This window comes from Notothenia coriiceps, unplaced genomic scaffold (genome assembly GCF_000735185.1).
Source record: "Notothenia coriiceps isolate Sejong01 unplaced genomic scaffold, NC01 NC01_scaffold00021557, whole genome shotgun sequence".
Taxonomy (NCBI): domain Eukaryota; kingdom Metazoa; phylum Chordata; class Actinopteri; order Perciformes; family Nototheniidae; genus Notothenia; species Notothenia coriiceps.
In genome coordinates this window covers 57,063-80,886 of record NW_011354258.1, presented here as the reverse complement: position 1 = coordinate 80,886, position 23,824 = coordinate 57,063, and the positions used below count along the sequence as shown (strand labels likewise).

The window sequence follows — 23,824 nt, the reverse complement described above, 5'->3', positions numbered from 1 at the left end:
TAAATCCTGTGTAATGTATTTCATGAATTAATTTGATTCATAAAATATCAGAAGATAGTGAAAGGCAGGATACAGTTTATAAAACTTTGAATATTCATATATTTCAGATATTTTTGCTTAAAAATAACAAAACAAGGATCGATCATCCAAACATTTCTGTCGATCAACCATTAAACCATCAGCCATTAAACCACTTGTGCCACATGCAGTTGAAAGACAGAAAACGCTACAACCTAAAACACTTTCTTATTGTCCGAACTGACGGCAGCTTTCTAAGTGACAGCGAGATATTTCTGCACTCAGGCGTCGGTGCTGCTCACTGTGGGAGAGGTTGAAGTTGATAAAGGGTGATGAGTTTGTGTGTCTGCTTTTACTAGAGTCTCGCCATATTGTCCCCAGAGTTGACAGCGGAGCGGGAATGCAGGAAAACTAGAAGCACCACTGAGCCTCCAACTGCAATTAACTGCACAGTAGTCAGGGAGTTCCCCATTGTAGTTACTTTTTACATCATCATAAATGAAACTCCTTTTGTGTTGTAGTTCATTTTGAGACTTTTTTTGGTCCCCTGCTATTTGTAGGGATAAAAGAGACACTCTTGCATCAGGCTAGACAGGCTAGCGTTTGTTCTAAAGGGTCTTAAATTGTTATAACGCACAGCTACAGTTAAACAGTTCAGCTGTCTTCAAAACCCTGTAAGAAAAAAAAGAATAATTATTATTTCTAGAGCAGCAACGATAAGTCGACTAATCTATATCTCGTTCGCCCCAAAAATGAATCATTGGCAACTTATTGTAACTATATATAGTTAAAGTAATTTCAATAATGGATAAATTAGTTCGGAAGGCTCTGCCAACGTCAGAACAAAAATATTTATAATAATAATGATTATAAATGGTATTTATCAAGCATTTTTCAGGTGTTCTGAAGACGCTTTACAGAGGAATAAGATAAGAAGGGAAATTTAAAAGTCGAGCAATAAAACCAGATTTATCACAAAGACACAGCATTAATCACACATTAAAAACCTGTCCAAAAAGGAGATTTTTGGTCAGTGTTTTGAAGGTGGGGAGGTGTGATGTGGGAGGGAGTTCCATGCCAATGCTCTGTCACCCCAGGTTTAATAATTAAAAAAGTTATATATAAAACAACAGAAACCATGTATTTAATTAGGCCTTTGTTTCAACATGAACTGTTGTCATAGAAAAGATGTGTGTGACTTCTCATGCTTTGCTACATGTAGCAGTGAAGTGTCTGAATCCGGGCTTCACTTAGCTTTGCTATTGTAACTGTTTGTTATCTGCTTTGTTGGCAAATGTCTCGCCCCAGTGCACTGTTGGATTTTGTCTCACTGTGCTACGACTGTGCGAACCCTTGTTTAACTGCAGTTCAGCGCACTAGTTTGAATACTTTTTATCTCAGATATTATAGGGACGCATACTGTACACGTTTTGGAAACACGTGTTCAATCCACTTTGTTGTTTGGACTTTTTCATTTGTGGGTTACGAGGCCAGTAATTGTGAAAAACCCAGAAAAATCAGTTTCCCAGAAGTCATGGGATTATTAACAAGAAGATTGAAAATTAAATTAAATGCCAATCCTATATTTATTGATTTGATTGCACTCTCTCAGTAGAGTTGGCATCAGTTTGAAAGTGGATAAGTATCTGTCTTTTTTACATTACATTACATTATACTTGTTAGACGCTTTTATCCAAAGCGACTTACATACTCAATACTGTGGATAGTCCCCACAGGAGCCATTTGGTAGGGGTGGACGGATGGATCCCAAAATATCGATACTTCCGATATTACGTTACGTTTCAAAATATCGATACTAGAGCCAGTAGGACTTTTTTTCCCCGTCTCCTCTACTCGTCAATTTCTTCAAAAAACTATGTGCAGACGAACAGTCTTCTCTCTCCACTGCTGTCCTCCTCTCCTCGAGCACTTTTCAGGTGCCTCGCACACGCGCAGCGCGCTCCCTGCCTGAACGCCGATTATCAAGCTGACTGACAGCAGCCAGCAGGGCAGGACAGCAGCAGCCAGCGACTGGCGAGTGCAACACACACGCGCGCGACATGGAGAGAAAGAGCAGCGTTGTGTGGAGCAATTTCACAACTGGCAATTAAAACTTATCGAACTGTGATGTGTGCAAAAAGACAGTTTGCTACTCTGGCCACTTTGTATTGTTATTTTTCATGTTTGCACTTTAAATTTGCAAAAGTAAAACGTGTATTTGTCTATAAAAACTGTCCGCTATTATGAAAATGAATTCAGATTTAGTCTATTTATGATGCTTTCAGCTCAAAAACCATGTCATGCAGCTCCCCCCTATATGAAAGTACATAAGACGCTTTTCATTTAAAAAAGTATCGATATCGGTATCGGCGATACTGGCCCTGAAATACTTGGTATCGGATCGAATCCAGATTTTGTGGTATCGCCCACCCCTACCATTTGGGGTGAAGTGTCTTGCCCAGGGACACAACGACATGCTGACTGCAGTGGTGTTTGAACTTGCTATCCCTTCATTCGAAGTCCAGCACACTATCCACTGAGCCACAGCCTCCTTTTCATATACATTTTATATTCTGTAAAAAAAGGAAAGAAGAATCGGGAATTCGTTGAAGCTTAAACAAACGTTTTATTCTTTTACGATATACTACATCAAATCACATGCAGCTATTGGAACTAAAGCTGAATTGATAAGCCAGTTAATCAGGTTGATGACGCACAGAAAATAATTGTGGCTTTTATTAATTTAAGCAACAGTTTTGATATCTTATTAATTAATATATATGTAAAGCTGCATTTGGGTATTTTTTCTGACATGTTATGGACCAAATTGTTTTTCATTAATTAAGGAAATAATAAGCATATTGATTGATAAATAAAATGGTTGTTCAGTGACATAAAAGCTTCTCTGAATCCATAACTCAGAGGCAACTGCTGTGAGGAGTAAACTGGGCCAAGACCATTGGATAACTCTTGGCATGTGATACAATTAGTCTGAACAATCCACTTTCACAATAAGCTGATTGAATTAAGGGATCTGACTTGGATTTGACTTGTTTTCTTCTCCTGTTGGATTCCCACTGTAAACATGTGTATCACTGGTATAGAGTAGTAGTCTGATGTAATAGTGGAACATAATCTGCTGCATACAACATAACTTTGGTTAGGGCTGCAACAAATGATTATTTCATTAGTTCATTTAATTAAATGTTCTTTTTTTAAATATAGAAAAAAATGTAATATGTGCCTGTTACAAGTTTCCAAATCATGAATATGCAGTTGCACATTTTTTATTTTCTCAGACAGAAGGTACGCAACCAAATATATGCAATTTAAAATTATATAACACAAAGAAATCAGAAAATACTCCTATTTGAGAAGCTGTGAATGGAGAACATTTGCTTCATGTTTGCTTGATAAATAACCAGAATGCTAAATTACAATTTCCAAGTTGATAACAATTTCCTTTAATTTCTGATTTTGCATGTATTCTCCATATAATAATATAAGTTATTAAATAAAAATAGTTCTTAATAATATCTGGATATAGATTGTGACCACACTGTCCACAGATCTCTTAATAGGCTCTGCCACACCTCGTTTGTGTGTTTAGTGAGGCAACATCCCCGGTCCTCAGCATCAGCCCTTCCAAGCCAATTATGTTACTTAGGAGAAGATGACTCCGTGGTCCGGGGTTTTCCACGACACGCTGCCAAGCGCCGGGCGTCCTGGCCATGTTTGATTTTTATCTCATTTGAAATTTGTGAATATCTAGTTCCATGTGTCCTGGTAACTTTTTTTTCACTTTGCATGCCAGGAAGTGGAGAAATAAGAACTTAGTTACCATCCTAACAACAGTGGGATGTGTTGGAGGAGCTCTGCAGGTTTTGGCTCATTTGTCTCCACAGTTGCAGTTTTAGTTCTCTAAATCTCCTGAGCTAGGTATACAAATCTGCTTCTCCTCCCCGAGCTTATGTCTTGGAGGCATGCCAGCCGGCGAGCAAAGATGCAGACGGAGCAGCCTGAATAGAGGATTAACCTGAGCATACAGGCTAGAAGGAAGAATGGCAAGCAGCGCCCCCTTCTCTCTTCCACTGAACTCAATATGGGAAGCTTCCGAAAAAGAATGGATGCAAGCCAGCAGCCAACATACTTGGCTTATTGATCAAGCTAATTTCATTATCAATAAATGTGTCATTATTTTCTTCATTACGTTGTTTTTGAGGGAGCCGGGAGTTGCCTTAGCGAGGAATATAAATAAATACATTTATGGATAAACAAATAAATAAAGGCCATGATTTATGCTTTTGTGCCCACAAGATTTAATTTGTGGCCTTAATTTGATGAAACCCTTGCCACATATTGGTTAAGTCATGTGCTCAATATAAGTGTGAACAGTGAGCCAGCCTCAGACCAGCCTTGGCTTTGCATCCTGCTGGGAATACAGTCAACAACTCTGAGTATCATATTTAATTGCCATTTTCTCGCAATAACCCATAAAAGCATGTGTTGTCACATGTCTTGATAACTTATGCACAAGCTTAATTAAGGAGTTATTATCCACGGCTACACAACAATGGACAAGTGCAATAAGCACGTAGCTGCAACCAATTATATGGCCTAATTATACTATTAACTCTAAGGTAGTAGCATCTTGGCTTAAACTAATCAAATATCCCCATTCTGCAGGTTTATTTTTCCCAAGAAAAAGTTATTTCTTAAATGTCAGTTATGAAAAACAAGGTTAGCTAATGTAATGCACTGTAGGCTAAATCACTACTGTAAGCTAGTTAGCCAGGCATGCTAACTTAAGAGCTTACAAACAAGCAGAAAATAATGAGTTCTTTGCCATTTTGGTTGTGAAAAGACTTAGAAAAATACACCACCTTTCTTTCGCTATTTTTAACAGAGTATCACTCACTTCAACCCCCTCCGCTATGACTATACAATAATGAGCTAACAGTCAACTGGACGAAGCTTGTTTTGGCACAAAGACCAACATATTCGACATAATCACACTCTTGGCTTTATTTTATTTGTTGATGCCTGACGTTGTCAACCTCAGAAACCTTTTCGAAATCAGTCTTGGCTTGGTTTTTTATCAGATGTTGGTTACATCCAACAGCAGATAGGAGCACTATCCTGAAATCAGATCGCAGTGTGAGCGACAGTTGGAGAGCCGAGGCCTGCGGTGTGAGCGTGGCCCTGGAGAGTGACGGCGCAGCCTGAATACTGAAGAGGAGGCTCAGAGTTTTATTCAGCACCATGGCTTCGTCCCCCCCCATCAGGATGATTGAAGCCCCTCTAATGGATTGATCACACTTTTCGTTTCTTGACATTAACAGACACCATTCATTTAATTAATTAATTAATTTTCACATTTTCCAGCTGCCAAATATCTGATGCTTTTATGTGCTGTCACAGAACAGTCCAATTGTTACTATTCCCCTTCTCTTGTTTTCATGTTCAAGGCTAGCAAGGTTTTATCAAACATAGAAGCTGCACTAGTAGTAGGTGTCCAGGGATAACTGTCAGTCGTCACCACTCAAGTTCAGAGTGAAAGTATTGGGTAGTAGAAAATAACATTTGGCACTTTGTCCAATGTTTTTGGTAAATGCACAAACAGATTAGGCTTCACTTTGTGTTTAGTGCCATTATCAGGGTTCTTACGGTCATTAAAAACCTGAAAAATCATGGACATGCTAATTCTAGGCCCTGGAAAAGTTATGGAAAACAATATTTTTCCCAAAGTTTTGGAAAACTCATGGAAATGTAACTAAAGTTGCATCAAATATAATTTAAATCTTATCTAATCGCCGAAATAGTAATACTATAATAATAATAAGTACTGTATCGTGTAGTAATGAAACGTAAAATGGCATTTAACTGACGGGGTATTTTGCTGGTCAGATTTTAGTTGCTTTAGCCGCGTGTAGAAGCTAGTAAGCCTACCATTTGATTTGTTTTAGATAGGCACAACATGTTTCATATGCAGACCTTATTTTCCTGTTCCATGTTCAAATAAACCATTTTCAGTGGTACCGCTGAGACAGAGTAATGTTTTTGGTCATGGAAAATTAGGTAAAGGTTATGGAAAAGTCATTGAAAATCATTGGTGAAAAAGTGTATGAACCCTGCATTAAGCTCATGTCAAATGGGACATATATATTTTTCTTTTTTAAATACTTGTGCAATTTAGTATCTACAGTGCCTACCAACCATAAACGTTGCTGTGTAGCTAACAACAAACAATTATTGACCATTCAAATATAAATAGAATATTTTTTAGTGGTATAATTAAAATGTTGGGGTAATGTATGACTTGTGAGCAAGCCGGCAGTTATTCATTTCAATTCTAATAACTGATAATCAATGAAAATGTTAGCATGAAGCCACTAAATAATATCTATATACTCTTGCTCAGTACGTCTGTTAATTAGTTATGGCCAAGGAGCCATTCAAAAAGCTCAAATATAACAAAATAAATAAAAGCATTGCATAACAAAGTTTAAGATTGTTTAATCCTTAAAAAAACAAAACTTAAATTGAATCTCAAATAGAGCTTTGGGGTTTAACAGGATGCATTTAAGTTTAGGCTGAACCCTCACCTAGCACAGCCGGCATCTGTTGGGGCAGATGGCTCAAGTCAACTCAGCAGGCTTGTTAATAGCTTTAAGTTAATCTTCATTTCACTTGGACCGTAATAAAAATAATGTTTCTCTTTATTTTGGTGAAATCTGATGTTGTGTTCCTATTAGAGAACTCACTGCTGTCGAAGCATGTTAGCCTCTGCTGGCTTGGATTTGTATGTTGTGTGTTGGGCTGAAGAGCTGAAGGGTTGGATTTCTCTGTGCGAGGTATTGTTTCCCTCAGTCCCGCGTGCTCAAGAGGATTCAGGGATTTTGAGATTTGCTTTGTAGAATTCATTTCTTGGGAACAAGCGGTTTTAAAACAAATGCAATTGAAGCAGCTTAAAGAAAACGAGCTCTGTACTGCACTCCTGTTTGCTCATGGTTTATTAAGCAAGACTCTTACATTTTAGAAACAGTCCTTGCCTGATCCTGTTGGGCCCGCTAATAGGATTGTTGGGAGTCTTAGTGCAGCACCAAAAGCTGTTTGGCTTCTATCTCCATTAAAAAAAACATGATCCAAATATTTCCTTTTTTTTAGTGTTCTTGTAAGAATTTGCTTTTTAGATTCTAAATGGGCTATGTAAGAAGCATACTCCTGCCTCCTGTTTTTTTTGTAGCCCAGTAAAGCTTGCAGCTGCTCTGATAGAGAGACAAAAACACTGGCAAACTAAAAATAGACTGTGGGAAACAGATAAGGGCAGCGAGAAACGGAGCCGTCCCTTTTGGCCAGTGGTTAAGTTGATGTCGGAGCCACAGTGAGACACAGATATGACATACAGCTCTTGTCACATGTAGTAACCCCTCCTTCCCCTCTGTGGATATAAACACTGCGGAGAGGACTTGTTGTTGGCTCCACAGGGGCCGACCTAGTTCCCTCTGGCAGCTAAGGTCACATGTCTTGTGGCTGTGGACTGTGAACAATGAACTTGGAGGATGTAACAGTAAGAGCTCAACACCTACAGTGAGCAAAGACGGGGGGCAGAGTAAAACAAATAAATAATTTGTATCATTCAGTTCCAAGACAAACTATCTGAAATCAAGTTATCCAACACTCGGGCAGCTGTGAATCGTCCCCTGAGCGTCAGTGGTGGTTGTGTCTGTGGTCGGAGGAGGCAGCTGACGCTCCTATTAGAGGTATTAGCTCAGTGCCCTCAACCACAGCCACAGACCTATCTGCCGCACTCATTTGCAATGGAAAGAAGATTGTGGCCTGTCTGTCGGGCCAAGGATGTCGGGTTTTTTTGCCCAAGATTACATAGGCTTAAGAATCAAAGTGTTTTGATCTTTGAAAGGCAGTTTTTGAAGAATTACGCTAGTTTATTATCATATCAGTGGCAAAAAATGGTCCTAAAATGACAATAATATTGTTTATTAAGTATTTCTGAGACACTTGCTGTCCGTCTTTTTATGCACGGATAATTAAGTTTAGATTTTTTGGATAGATTTTAGGTGTGTCGCTGGGCTCTGTCATAAATGCCAGCCTCTTATACTTTTGGTCATTTTGTGGTAGGTTTTCAAAAGATAGGTAGAATGGTAGAGTCTTTCACCAACTATTCATTGTTCTGCTTTGTTGGGAGTCTTCTGCAGACCTCTCCTCACAACCTGCTAATGTACTCCACTTTGTATTGCATTATGCAGAAACTTGTTTTACTTTAACTTCCCAGAATAGGCACAACCAACACATGGAGGAATGCAGGGTTGTCATGAAGCCTACAATGCTGCAACCAAAATCTGAAGGAGAAGTCTGCAAGAAAGCCTAAATGGATTTAAACAATGCAGGTTTCATAATATTTAAAGGGCCCATGTCATGCTTTTCCGGTTATCACCCGTCCCCTTGTGTGTTATGAAGGTTTTTATGCATGTAAACGGTCTGCAGAGTCAAAAACCCTCGAAGTATAATAATAATAATAATAATAGATTAATTTTGTTTGTGCTTTTACAGCGAGTAAAACTCTAACACAAAAAAGACCTGTCTATGCCTCGTTAGAGATTTCTCATTTTCCATTGTTTGCTTCCTGGGTTCTGTGACGTGTGAATACCCAAATGGACCAATCCGCGGAGCACCTCACACACCAGGATCCCTTGGCTAACTAACAGGGAATCCCCATTGACTTGCATAGAGCTCCCTGAACGCTGGTAATAGACGAGTTGGGATGGCGGAGAAATGCTCTCTGCAGACCCATTCTCACAGCGTTATAAACCTTTTTCTTACTCAATATCAAGCCACACTTACTGTTTTTACTTCGGCTGTGAGTGTTTGTGTGTGCTCAGGATGAGTTTTGCTGTTTCTCGCTGTATCGCCGACCCGGAAACCTGTCCGCTCCTCGCAGCAGCTCGCAGCAGCTCGCAGCGTCCCGACCAATCAGAGCACACCGGGCTCACAGGGAGGGGGGGGCAGGAGCGCCAACAAGCCGTTTAGGACAGAGAGTGAATACACATACTATACAGAGATGCTGTATGAGAAACCAATGTGAGTTTGGAAAATTGAACAATGTAAATCTATTCTAGTAGACCTCAACAATGAAATTATGATCAGTAGAAATGGCCATGACATGGGAGCTTTAAAGGTTTTACTGCTTTAAGGCTGAAGTACTTGGCAGCATAAAGGAAAAGTTTGTCTGAAGGCGTTTGTTTGGCTTTATCTTTGCTACCTGTCGGAACTTGGACGTGTTTTTCGAACCCTCCTCACTAAAAAGCGAGGAGGGTTCGAATGTTGCTTTTATCCAAAGCGACTTACATACTCATTACTGTGGGTAATCCCCACAGGAGCAATTTGGGGTGAAGTGTCTTGCCCAGGGACACAACGACATGCTGACTGCAGTGGGGTTTGAACCTGTGACCCCCTGATCCGAACACCAACGCACAATGCACTGCACCACACGCCTCCCTACATTTACATGGATCTTTGTTCCAGCCTCACGATAAAGTAAATGCATGAACAGCTCTGTAGTGCCTCAAGGAGACGCACACTGAGTTTTGGTGAGAAAACTGAGTGCAAACAGAACAGTGTTTGTTTAGGAAAAGTCTCCACAGGGGACCTTTAACATAATGCAATTCCTCAGAAATATAAGCAAACAGATTTCAGCATGTACTCATTTGGGGTTGACGAGGATTTAAAAAATGATTCAATCAGGACTCGTAATGGGCTGTTTGTGTGTGCAGTAATATCCTATGAACTGCATTTCGCTTCATTGTCAAAGCTTCCCCTCTGGAAATACACTGAACATCTGTAACGCTGCATTCCCACAATGAAGCCTGGCGCCCTGAGTTTGCAGCAGGGACAACTCGAGGGAAAATAAGGAGTCCAACAACAAACAACATCTCTCTCGTCATTAAAGTTAATAGATAATAGACTAGTTTCGATGCCTCGTTTTATTCCTCACCTCCAGCAGAATGTGTGTGTGTGGGACTGTGACAAGGTGGATAACAAGTATGCACAGCAGATACTGGGAGAAAAGCACCCCAGGGCGGCAGTTGCTCAAATTCTTGTACCGTGTATCGTCTGCTCATATTATGTTTCTCTCTCTTTCTCATTGCAGTCATTTCAAGGCAGTCAAGGAAGAGCCTATCTGTTTAATTCAGTGTAAGTATGAGACACACACACACACACACACACACACACACACACACACACACACACACACACACACACACACAATTTCCACATTCCAGACGATTATTCATCAAAAATGTCATTGTGTAAATATCTTATTGAAGCCACAGTAGTCAACCTTATATCATTACAATATTAAGGTTATTTCCCCCATATGGTCAAACTCACCATATCTCACAACAGTGATTTTCAACAACTGTGCCGTAGTTCATCAGTGTGCTCTGAGAGATCGTCAGGTGTGCCTTGGGATATTGTCCAATTTGACTTAATCGGTTTCTGCAATTGCAATCCAACAGTCTGTGGTCTCAAGCCAGCTATAAACTAATCTGCAAACAAAACACCCTTCACTTCAAAAAAAGAACACAGACTATTATCTATCTGAGAAACAGGTAACTATAATGATAACAACCACAAAGGTGTCTGAGAGAGCTCTCAAAGCTAGTTCCATTGTAGCAGAACTTGTGGCCAAATTGAGAGACTCATCATTAAACTGTAATTGTATATGCTGAATGGCTAGGCTACAATGGGGCACCGTTTTGCTTTGTTTTTTAATGTAAAAAGTGTACCGCTGTTCAAAAAAGGGTGAACAACGCTGTCTGACAGGATGCACCTTTAAGTGAAAGATTCTAGCTTCTCTTCTCCCGCTCTCCCTGACCTCCACGACCCTATCTCCCCCCCCCTGCAGGGTGAATGTCGGCTGCGGGCCAGCTGAGGAGCGGGTTCTCCTCACAGGTTTACATGCTGTGGCTGACATCTACTGTGAAAACTGTAAAACCACCCTTGGCTGGAAATATGTAAGTCCTTCAACTTTCACCCCGGCTCTTTTCCTGTCCCATCTAAATGTTTATTGATGCACCGTTTACGCCTGCCGCTGCGTTGTTGGGCAACTCTGTGGCTTCCTGGCCTGCTAGGGGACAAATGATGCTATAAAGGGTCGAAGGAACACGGTTTCTCTCGTTAAAGCATTGCTTGTTAAAACCACGGTGACAGTTTTTCTTATTTGCTCAGGGTTATATTTAGGCATAGAGATTAAGCACTCTGTGGTCTCCTAGTGTCGAGGTAATTACAGTGCTTAAAGGTTGGCTCCAGACTGGTACCTCTGAGAGTCTACAGTGATTAAATACCAAGCCATTTCGAAGAGGCTCGTCCCGGTAACTAAGGGAGGAAAATAACTCAACAAATGATAAGACAGAGACTCACTTAAAGCTGCTCCTTCAGTGACAAAAACAATTAGACTCTTAAAGAAAGCCTCACAAGCAAAAGCAGAGCAAAGCTGGTTTACAAGGCTGAGCAAATAATCCAGGAGACAGACTCACATGGACAGGAGTCTCTTGGAGCTGAGCGGAACTCATCCAGCACTTCAGGATGTGCTCTCAGACAGGGAGTCAGGACATTTGAAAGAGGTGGTTTGGTAGCTAGGAAACGTGTCCTGTTTATCTACAATAATGCATAATGTGGACAGATAAATGACGGTGCATATTCTTCTTTCTGCCTGTTTGACTCCAAATTAAGTGTACTGCCTAGTTACTGCAAACTTTTTTATGTTATGTTAAAGTCAATTAATTAAAAACCTTTTTTGTTTTTTAAATTCCCTTTGTGGGTAGGCTTACCTAATATTTGTTTTCCTCTGAGCTTTCAATCATTATCATTAAATAATTTGTACTTTTGCATTAATGTGAAAGCTTGAATTTACTGTCTGTTAAGGTTGAGTGATTTATTTTTGTTTTTTTCTACAGATTAATGAGTATTTATTATTTTCTCAATATATGTTTTGGAATATAAGGAATGGTAATCACAGGTCATCCCATGTATTACCTTGCATACTTCTTTATTTATTTTTAACAAGATCCCCCTTCACCCACCCTCAGGGAACACACCTTGGCAGGTGATGTGCTCACAATACAGCATTTCACAAGTGCACGTTTTCACAGCCATACTTTACCACCATTCTCTTCCATTGCTTATTTTTGTTATCATTATACATGCTTCTGCTGCTTTTGATTAGTTGGTTTGTTAATATTTTAAAATGGTGAGAAATGCCTTAGTCACACCTTCCCAGTGTGCAAAATGTACAAGCCCTTTTTGATATTGGGCTATAATAAACTTTATATGGACAAGTATTAAAAAGCAGAAAGTCTTTGCACTTTAGAAGATGGTATGACATATTTTTCTGTCCAATAACAAATGAATGAATCTACTAATGTTTCAGCTTTACTTGTACGTATACTGACGGGTACTCTATTAACAATATATAGGAAATGTATTGGAGCAGAAGTAAACGGGGTATGAAAAGAAGACTCAAGTACCTGAGATTTGTACAGTACTTGAGTATGTACTCACCACTGCTTGTAACTTTGTCCCTTTCCTGTGTGTTTTTATTTGACAGGAACACGCGTTTGAGAGCAGTCAAAAGTACAAAGAGGGAAAGTTCATCATTGAGCTGGCACACATGATCAAAGACAACGGATGGGAGTGATGCTCCTCTTCTCACTCTCTGACCTTGGAATGCTTTTTAGTGAACTGCATGGAGCGACGACCAACGACCACCTTGCCCCCCCCCGAGCCCCCTTAAAAAGAAAAACTCCACGAACCTCCACCCCATCGCCTCTTTCACACACACACACACACACACACACACACACACACACACACACACACACACACACACACACACACACACACACACACACACACACACACACACACTCATCGTGAGAGTGACAAAATGGCGACAGAGGAGCAACTGGAGTGCTGTGATTACTTTGAAGAGTGTGTGTTCTCCTTCACAGAGCGGGATTTTTGGAGTCTGCTTTCCTCACTCTCACCCCCCCCTCCCCTCACCGAACCACGCTAACAAGTGACTGTGGTGTCATGGCGACCACTATGCGAATGGAGATAGACTTCACTGAGAGGACATGTTTTTTTTCTTTATGTTGCTCACCCAGCGAGACGGGTGATGATTTATTTGTAATGTTATTTACTATATCTTTATCTTCTGGGTCTAAGGACTTGGTTTGATAGCAGATGGGTGTTACTGGTTAGCATTTTATTTCCCTGTCAAGTCTGTCCTGTTGTGTTTTTTTGTTGTTGTTGGTTTTTATTTGTCTCTTTGCCTTTAGCTGAGCATGCTTTTCTTTGCTGATGTCCAAATGAGCAATCAGGGACGGGTGGGGAGCGGAGGGGAAAGGGAGTTTTTTGTAGTTACAAATATGTAGCAGCATCTTGCTTTTAAAAAAAAAAGATGAAAAAATTGGCGAGGGATGGGATGCAGTAGTGTGGGATGTTATTCCTGATATATCTTTATTGTTTTATCTTTCTTGTTAATTTTCTTAACTTCTCCCCCCTTCTGGTACTTCTCAGCACCCAAAAAGCATAAGGAGCAGCACCTCCGATGTGTTGGACATAAATGGATATGTATAAATATATATATATATATATATATATATATATTTAAATATTTGTAGCGTTTGGCTAAGTGCGATTGTGGCTGGTCCCATTTTGCAGCAGTACTACACGTTAAAATGAGCGAAAATTGTTTCTAGACTGGGGAACCTGACATCAGTGGCCACATGTCATAAAGCATTAAGGCGGACTGTATTATTCCATTGTCTAGTAATGAAACAATCAGAGAGACAACTACATATGAATATATATATATATATATATATACACGCATGCTATGGTTACATATCCATAAATGCTATGAAACTGTTGATAGTACGTAAATATTGGAATATGGATTCTGAATATGTTTGCTGTCGTGCACATATGTATATATGCATAGACTTTGTGTATATGCATTGTGTGTGTGGTCACGCATTACACAGTGACGTACTTGAACGTTGCTATTTCGTTTGCACTTTGCAGAGGCCTTTGGTTCATCTCAGTTTAGAGGCAAAACTCTAGTTCGCTCTTGTCTGTATTTTTCTACTTTTGTTTTTTTTAAATGGCCTTTCTCACAGATGAACGACAGATTGTTGTAGACGGAAAGAAAGTTTGACCTGGACAGTTTGAGGTGTTTTCATAGTTTTTCGTTACGACTGAAGCTAGATGCTTCTACAAGTTTTGGTTTTATTTCAATAAAATCAACAACTGATGCTTTTCCTCTTAGTTTTTCTCGAGAAAAGTTTAGTTTCCGATTCTTTGCTGCTATCGTAGAAATGCGGCCATTTCCTTCTCGCTCTTGTAGGTCTTTTTGCACTTTAAATGCTTATCCGTCTCTCTCTCTCTCTCTTAGAGCATATGAATTGTCTCTTTGTGATTTGCCTCTAAGCTGTATGAATCTTGTGCCTCTTCAAATCTCCCCTCTTATTTTTCTGTTGTGCAGTGCATAACTTAAAAAATCCTTTGTGGGAACGATGTGTCTTCCCCCTTCTGTGGCCCTCAAAATAATTTTTTTTCACATAGATCCTCATAAAATGCATATTTTTTATTTTCTTCTCACAACAGAAACTTATACATAAACACTTTTATTTTCCACATTAAGATTTAGAGGTGCAAAAAACAGATGGATATTTCTCAGAGTAAAGCATAGAGGAGGAGGTTTGGAGCATGCGGGATGCCTTAGGCTTGTTGTTTGACTTTTTATTGTAAGGATAACAAAAAAAGTTGGCAGCAGGTGGAGGTTGGGCGGGGCGGGATGGGAGAAATTAAAAAATCAGCAGTGATTGATTACTTTGCCGGCAAGGTCAGTCAGATCACATGACCTTTTTATCCCAAAAAACGATGACAATGCAAACCCATACCTACTTGAACATTTAAAGACATAAACAGCTGAGATATTGGCCCGTGTTAAAGTTTTTGTACATAAACTAACATATTTAAGGTTTTATACGTATTTCTACTGGGTTGGTTCTTTTACTTCCCCAACTTGAAGCACTTTTGTTCACTGTACCTCTGACTGTGTGTGTCTGTGTCTATGTGTGTGTGCATGCAGGCCTGCACACGAAGGTGAATGTTTAGTTTCTTTTCCGCAGACACTTTATTTGTTTCTCTTTTTTTGGTTTGGAAGTTTTTTTATTTGTCCTGATGTTTTCCTTCTTTCGCAGCTGTTTGGTTTCTCTCCCGGTGATCCGTGAGGTCGAGGGCCAGGTTAGTTTGTTTGGAAGTGATTTATCATTGTTCTATGTTGCTTTTCTGTTAGCTTGTTTATCTAGCCTGTTTGGTGAGAGCCTGTTAGAGGGCCGATGTTAAGGTCCCTGCTGAGCCGTGTGAACATAGGGGGGCGAGCTGGAATCTCCCACCGTGTCACAGGGAGACCCTTTCACCACTACAGTCAGTGTCTCCTGTATACTGGCTTTCAGGGGATCAGACGCACCCTCTGGCGGCCTTTTTGGAGGTTCTTAGCTTTTGTCACCGCTGGCTATGTATCTGATTGTATTTCTTAAGTTTGCTGGTTGTGACCGAAAATGAATGGTTACATCCCTGATATATTTGATTTCTTGTTTTGATAAAGTTAGCTTCTTACCTATCGGAGCTCAGTCTCTACATCCAGTTGTGGGACTATTTTTAACTATAAATAAAGCACTCAGTATTCCACAATCCACTGCGCACATGTCTCTTAAAGGGGAACTGTTTTGGCTAACAGTCAGTGTTTCAAATGTTCACCTGGCTGCCATGATTCAGAAGTTTACTTCAGGGGGCGTCGATTGTTTTTACAACTCACTTTAGATGAACGCACGCTAACTGACAAAAAGCCTTGACGCAAGATGGCGGCTGCGTTCCTAGAGACACTGCACTCGGAAAATAGCGATGTGAATATTGAAAAATAAATGAGCTAGCCAGCTCCCAACGGAGTCCGTTTAACTAACGCTGGCCAGCCGCCTGCGGTGCTGCTTACAGTATTTCTGTAACCAGTGTAGCATGTTAGCATAGTGGAATTGGCTAGCTAGCTAAAACAATGGATGCCACCGAGGGTGTGTCGCTTCCCCTTGACATCAGTGTCTGGTTGAGTAAAAGGTGCAACAGAGTACATTTCGGACTACACTAATCAGTGATGCAGGGTGTAGAACCTTCAAACACAGAAGCATTCAATCAAAACTCTTCAGCCTGGTGTTATGTTTCTCTTTAATGGTGCATTTAAGCGATTACGAAGGGATCTCATTGATATTTGTGTTCTTGTTTTCATCAGTGCTAGTTAAATGGCTACATTTCATGAACTCTGGTATTCACCATGTCATGGTGATACACTTGAAAACTACTGAGACTGAAAGTTCAGGTTTGGCTGTCTGTTTTTCAAGAGTCTGATCATATATCATGATCTACATAAGCAAACAGGAGTTAAAACTGTTCAACCTACATCAGACTCATATCAGAAAATTTCTAAATCCAGCCCTTGGTTTAGATTTATAACTTTATGAACCTTTTCCAAGGACACTGGTAGATACATTTTTCTACAAACAAACAAAAACTACCTTACCAGACCATTCATGTCTGCCTATATGGTAACTGAATGGACTTGTTAGCTGTTCCATGCACAGAGCCAGTTCCTCCAACGGACATCCACATTGGCGCCAGCAGTGGTTGCTCGCAGAGCCTCTTTACTTGCCCTGGGCTCAGTCAATTTAAGTTGAATCAACAAAAAGCAGTTGCCAGTATCACCGCCGGTGTGTACCAAAAAGACCCAGGTTCTACCGAATGCATCAGTGTCATGTGTTAATGGCGGGAAGGAAGTCAGGGGTCGAGCGTCTCCTGGAGATTTAAATTCTATACCAAAATGAAAGAGGAGAAATCCTGTCTCATATGACATTGTCTTTCGGTAGAATGTTTTGATTCTCTGAACACAACAGTGTCAAAGCAGCCTGGATGAAAATGCTAATATTTGCTGCTGAAAAACTGTTTACTTTGTATTGTTATTTTTGTTTTATTGTGACACTGGCTACCAACTTCATGAGCTCAGTTACTTTCTATATCTGTACCTAAAGCGTAATCAAAAGCAAGATTGGTATACAGGGGAAAAGACTGTACAAGTTATTTTCTTAGGGCTTTTAAAACACAGTTTAAGGTCTAAAGCATGTTGTATTTATAATGGCTATATGTTGTGCCTGTTTTATTTTTATTTTTTCCTAAATTTAAAACAAAACTATTATATGCTTTTCATTTGACTACATTGCTTTGTATTCTGTCTTAGTAAAGCCATGTCACATATCTGTTTTCACTCTAATGTAAACTATCAGATATCACAATAAATTTTCAATGGCATTAAGTTGTGAAGTTGTGAATTTTAGGGACTGTTTTATAAAGGTATTGGAAAGTAAACTGTGAATATTTATTTAAAAGCATACCTTGTATTTAATCTTCAGAAGAGTTTGAATGTCACTTTTTTTTGCATCTTTTTTATAATAACTAAAGTGTTGAGCAAATTGTCTAACATTTAAAAATATCTAATATCTTTTAGGTCATTTTGATACATTCAAAATATAGAAAACGTCAATGTGAAAGCCATTTCACAGTCGGTAAATGTGTGAAAAAGCCACAACAACATGACACATTATGAAAACAAACATAATTGTGTTGCAGAAGTACAGAGCTAAAAAAGAAAAGAAGGAACTTGTCTGAGGTGGTTGTGCGATTCCTGTGAAAGAGGATAAAATGAACCTTGTCAGTTCAGCACAGAGGCCACACGTCTGATTAAATATTACAGGCCTGGCAGGAAATATGTCAGAAATTGCCCTTAAAGTATAGAAAAATCAGTGGAGCGTGAAATTCACTTGTTGCCCTGCTGATGTGTGGGTCTCCGGTAGAGAGGCTGGTAGAGGCAATTAGTTTAAAAGAGAGAGACCTGCACAGTTTCCCTGATGCTGCTTCTTTTTTGTTCTTGCTGACCCAGAGGTCAGCTGTAGTCTGCAGCCATACTTCCTCTTCACAGGTTTACACTTCTCAGAACTTCACTCTGGTTAAACGTTGCATATGACCTAGACAAAGCTGTTGAAAAGGGGAACTAGTTATCTTTCATGGGTTTCAAATTGTATTCCTATATGTCCACATGATTTTCTTGAAAACAATTAAGAGCTTACATCTACAAAACTCTATTTAAATACTTTTCTTAAAACTGGTGGAATGTAACTTAGTACAATTACTCAAACTACCCAGCATTATATAATATGTTGCAAATATCCTTACCAGCTGTAAAGTTCCTACGAAGTTTCTATGATTACACATTAATGATTCACTAATTACATTTCTACATTGTGAAATGAAGTATAATAAATATTTTAACTTGTACTTTAAGTTTATTTAGTTAATACTTCTGCTTAAGTAAGATTTAAGAGTATTTTTACACTGTAGTACAGCTACTTATAATAAAGTAACATTTGCAAGTATTTGAATACCACTGTATTCCAGAATAATATAACCTTTTAAAATGTCAGGCCAAGATGTGAATAAATCAAATAAAAGATCAAATACAATTTTGTTGGAAAACAGGTTGTGGTTGTATCGTATATTTGGTTTTTATATATACAGTTTTAATGTTGGTTTCAGGTACTCCACACGATTGAAATGGGAAGGGAAAATGGTAAATGGACTGCATTTATACAGCACTTTCTGAGTCTGTCCAACCCCTCAAAGTGCTTTTTGATATGGTAGTCAGATATACCCATTCACAAACATGTATACAGAGGCCACCTGCTTAGAAAAAAGTACATTCACCAACATTTACACCAGTGAATTGATAAACCAATTTGAGTTTAAGTTGCGACTTGTTGACTGCTGGGGTTTGGAATCGAACCACTGACCTTACAATCGGAGTGACCATCTACCTCATGAGCCACAGCTGCGCTACAGGTAAAAATGTTGCTAACTAATGAAAGCTTTAGGGCAAGTTCAATAAGGAAGACCTAACAATGAGTCACTTACACGTCACTCTATTGCTCTCTCCCCCCTCATTAAACATGTGGGCGTCACCCCTCAGCAGCCAATTGCTGCACACGTTAAAATCCTTAAAATGCCTGCTCTTCCCCCCTGTCAGTTGTCATTTCAGGTGACCACACGCAATGGTAGTACTACATACTCCTTCTCGTGAGAAAACTGTAAAGCAACATAGCTCAAGATGTCCAACTCGGACAATTTGGATCACGAACCTTCTCTGGAAGTCTTCGGTCCCGGTTCGGCTCCCTTCAGCGGATTATCATCAGAGGCAGACTTCCTCATCGCCCGGCTCCTGCAGCAGGGCATTCCCACAGCCCCAGGCCTCGCTCTCTCTCAGCTCCGAGAGCTCTCGGACCAGGTCTCCAGCATAGCTCCCCAGTCCGGGGCAGCAGCTCCAGTCAGCTCTCCGGAGAGATCAGGGCGAGGACGCGGCCGCAGCCGCGGAGGAAAAAAGGGCAGGAAGTCGAGCCCTCCAGGATCCCGTCCGCCTCCAAAATCCACCCCTTCCCAGGCTCGCCAGGCCGGGAGTGTCTCTAACACGCCCCTCATGGAGAGTAGCGTGGCCGGCTCCCTGCAATCCCTGGCGAGCTCCATGAGAGCTATCGATGCTCGCCTCCAGGCCCTGGAAGACTCCATCACAGGAACTTCAACTTCCGCTGCACTCAGAGCAGCGCTCTCTGCCTCAGTCCGGGGTTGCCGGGTCAGGGTGTCCCACGCATTCCAGCAGTAGCTCCCCCCTATTCTCTGGCTTCGGCCCTCCCAGCCCCCCTTTCAGGTAGGCCTTTTATTTCCCAAGCCGCCAACATCTCCTCACGGCTTAGGGCGAAAATTCTTGAAGGGAAGGACGTCAATCTGCTCAGCCTTATTCTGCCCTCCCCGGAGTGCGATAAAGCCATCGCCACAGGAGGAAATATCACCGCCGTCTTTAAGGTCGCAGACCCCAGTCTTATCAGAGACATCAGCGTAGGGCAATTCATGGTCGCTTTCGGCATCTTCCGTGATGTTCTCTGCTCCGTCTACCCTACAGCTGCGGAGCGCAGGGCCACATCGCTCCCCTCTGCCCCTCAGTGCCTTTCTCCGCGCCCAGAGCCTCCCACATGCAGTATGCTGGGAACGATAGACCAAGCCGTCAGGTGCAGACTAGACACGAAGATAGGATTTGTTCTAGTTTTAACAAAAATGTTTGCACTCACCCTTACTGTACATTTCTCCATATCTGCAGTTTCTGCAGGGATGCACACCCGAAGTCCGTTTGCCCCAGGCGCAGCCACAGCCTCACAGTAGCTCTGCGCCAGAAACCTCGTGGTGGAAAAACATTCTGAACTATCACCCCTCCACTCCCATTAACATCCCTCAGCTAGCAGCTGCGCTTTCTACTCACCAAGATTCCGCGTTCGTTGACTATCTCCTGTCAGGGTTCTCCCAAGGCTTCAGGGTAGGGGTCCTCTCATCTCCCACAGTGACTTTCGTCGCAAAAAACTTACAGTCAGCCGCTAAAGAACCCAACATAGTTTCCCAGCTCATCGACAAAGAACTTCTCAAAGGATACATAATCGGTCCTTTTAGCTCCTCCCCCTTTTCAGTGTTCCGTTCAAATCCCATCGGAATAGCCACACGCAAATACTCTGGAAAAAAGAGGCTGATTTTCGATCTTTCCGCTCCCCGCTCCGACCCATTCTGCAGCGTCAATAGTATCATCCCTCCAGATCAGTTTTCCCTTCACTATGCCTCAGTGGATAATGCAATAAAAATGATCAAGTTCACAGGGCACGGAGCTTTGCTCTCCAAAGCGGACATTACCGATGCCTTCAAAATCATCCCCATTCATCCGTCTCAGTGGAATTTGTTCGGTATTAAGTGGGAGTCCAAACTCTATTTTGCCGTTCGCCTGACCTTCGGGTGCAGACGCAGCCCCTGCATTTTCAATTCCTTCTCGGAAGCGCTCTGCTGAACATCGTCAGAATCCCCTCCGTCCTTCACCTACTGGACGACTTCCTCCTCATAGATCCGCCACAGGACAGCTCAGGGATCTCACTGGCCAAGCTTAAACATTGCTTTCAGGAGTTAGGCGTCCCTCTCTCCAAGGAGAAAACGTTAGGTGATGCCTAGGAACACACGCTTAGAGTTCCTAGGCATCATCCTTGACTCCATAGACATGAAGGCGTCTCTCCCCTCCGACAAATTGCAGCGCATCCGGGACATCACCAAGTCATACTGCGAGCAACAAGTTATCACAAAACCACAGTTGCTCTCCCTTCTCGGACACCTCAACTTCGCCATGCGCGTCATCCCCCAGGGGCGCTCGTTCATCTCCCGCCTCCTGGACGCAGCATCGGCGGTCGACAACCTCCATGACTGCGTCTTCCTAGACGAAGGCTGCCGCTCAGACCTACGTTCCTGGTCCCTCCTGCTCGCCCACTGGAACGGAGTTACTTCTTTTATGATGACCTCGTGTGTTCCTACTCAATGAGGCTTTTCACGGATGCCGCCCCATCCGTTGGCTTTGGGGGTTTCTTCCAGGGAGAGTGGTTCGCAGGGTCATGGCCCCCGTCATTCCCTAATCATGTTTCATCCTCCGCTCTGCACGAGATCTTTCCGATCGCCGTTGCATGCCACGTATGGGGTCACCTGTGGTTCCGTAAACGCATCTCGGTGCTGTGCGACAACCAATCAGTGGTCGGAATCATTAACAAGGCGCGATCCCAGTGCAGTGACATTATGCCATTCATGAAAAGCATCACACGGTCCTCCATAATCCACAACTTCTTAATCACAGCTCGCCATATTCCCGGTCACCTGAATGTTGTTGCTGACTCCCTCTCTCGCTTTCACTTCCAGACATTCCGGAACCTCTGCCCGGAAGCCAGCTCGCAACCAGTAGGAATCCCTCCACTTCATCTCCTCTCTCTGCACTAAACGAGAGTCCCCTAGCTCGGCACCTCGAGTCTGCTAGATTCTTTATGAGGAAGGGCTTAGCCGCTTCCACCCTCAAATCCTATGATTTCGCATGGAGAACGTTTGCCTTTTTCTGCTGCTCAGTAGGCGTCTCACTCAAACCTGTCCTCATCTCCACCGTGTGCGCCTTCATGTGCTACTGCACCAGTGACCGAAACCTCAAACCCCAGTATATCCGGAGCCTCTTAGCAGGCATTCACTTTAATATCCGCTGGTCCGATCTTAGCTTTCCCAGCCTTTTTTTAAACCCAACAGTTCAACTTATTCTAAAAGGGTTGTATAAGACGTTCTCCCCCGCTGCAGACCCGAGGCTCCCTATCACGCTTCCCGTTCTGCGCCTCATGCTGTCCACACTCAGGAAAGGATTATTCTCCCCCCGTATAAATAGTTTTCCGGCGTATTAGGGCGTAAAAAAGGCTTGTTTCAACTCTCCCTTTTTTCAATTGAGCATAACTGTCACTTCCATCACTAGTACTACTGCGCTGCAGGATAGTCGAGTGCGTTGTGTCTTTCATTTGTCGTGGCATCTCCTTGCAGCACCTTGTAGTGTGGCTCTTCTCTTTATTTAGCACTAGGGGGGGGGTAGGAGTTAGACTGGCTGACCTGTAAAGACGACTTCTCCCGTATCGTCATGGGGCTCAGTTTGCAGGAAGTGTTTCCGTCCCCTTAGACAATATTGTCTTTGGTTAATGCCACCTGCTGTAGGTTGATTTGGGCTCTCAACTGTCACGTGTGTCAGGAGCTCTGGCTTTAGACTGCCACTGCTGGGCGTAAGTGTTCTGCTTCAGGTGCTGTTAGCGAAAGACGACGACGACAGTCTTTCGGTTTGTTGATAGAAAGTGGCTCCGTAGGTGAAGAATGGGATTGGGAGAGTCATACTAGTAACAAATGTCGTTGCTCCGTAAACTTGATGTTCTGGCTTCGATGCCCCTGTGTGTTAGGCTTGGACTGCAGCGTCCACTATCTAACACATGTGCACACACACTCCACATTCGCCGCTACTACATCTACGGACGCCGGGCGACCGTCCCTCTTATATCAGGCCACTGTACATCTACGTTGCACACAGCACTGAACACAGGCACACCGCCCACGGCACCTGACACTCTCTTCGTAATACTTTAGGCTATGGTACTGACTTGTAATATGCACATTTGCACACTACTTGGTGGTGATTAATATCCATTTCGAATTGCATCAGTCCAAGACTCTCTATAAACTCTTCGTATTATGCCGCGTACGTATAGGCCCGCTTACATCCATACACTTCAGCTCACGCTGGTGGCAGGAGTATAAAGCGTAACATCGCGTACTCTATGTATCTTGGAACTACATCGTCCGTCTCCACACGACGTGGATTAGGACTTCCTTACACGGGCTCCTATATCGTCTCTCGCTAACTTACTCTTGAACGACTCATCTAAAACTTGTCAGCGACGCATTCCCTCGTAAAGGAAATTATTCTTTTTCACCACTCCTGCCTAACCACTTCCAGACGTCGCGTCCTTAAATTAGTATCTTAATTTTCCGTCTTGCCTCCTTAGCTATGCTCGGACGCTATTCCTCGTCCGAGGAGGCGTAACCTCACAATCTCGACTCTGATTTCACCGACCGCAAACTTTTGATCCAGCCTCTCCGTCTGTAGAACTGACCCCAGCTTGCCACTCCCTTTCGACACCACTTAAGCGGTCCAGCCTCCTTGCGTTATCTTCCGATTATCTTTATGCGTAGCTCGTCGCGC

At 42.0% G+C, this 23,824-nt stretch overlaps 1 protein-coding gene and 1 pseudogene across 1 annotated transcript; both read left to right on the top strand.

The window, feature by feature from the left end:
• Window positions 1-9,988: 9,988 nt before the first annotated feature.
• On the top strand, window positions 9,989-17,464 carry LOC104953353 (protein yippee-like 1). Its single transcript, XM_010780290.1, has 3 exons — window positions 9,989-10,230; window positions 10,946-11,054; window positions 12,647-17,464. The coding sequence occupies exons 1-3, from the start codon at window positions 10,010-10,012 to the stop codon at window positions 12,734-12,736; spliced, it is 420 nt and encodes a 139-aa protein (XP_010778592.1). The 5' UTR covers window positions 9,989-10,009; the 3' UTR covers window positions 12,737-17,464.
• A 3,614-nt stretch (window positions 17,465-21,078) lies between these two features.
• The window catches only part of LOC104953358 (uncharacterized), a 12,029-nt pseudogene continuing 9,283 nt past the window's right edge, over window positions 21,079-23,824 (top strand).

Coding starts and splice junctions, on each gene's coding strand:
- LOC104953353 (XM_010780290.1), top strand. CDS start 10,010: ATGCCTCGTTTTATTCCTCACCTCCAGCAGAATGTGTGTGTGTGGGAC. Junction 10,231..10,945: donor GCCTATCTGTTTAATTCAGT/GTAAGTATGAGA, acceptor CCCCCCCTGCAG/GGTGAATGTCGGCTGCGGGC. Junction 11,055..12,646: donor CCACCCTTGGCTGGAAATAT/GTAAGTCCTTCA, acceptor TTTATTTGACAG/GAACACGCGTTTGAGAGCAG.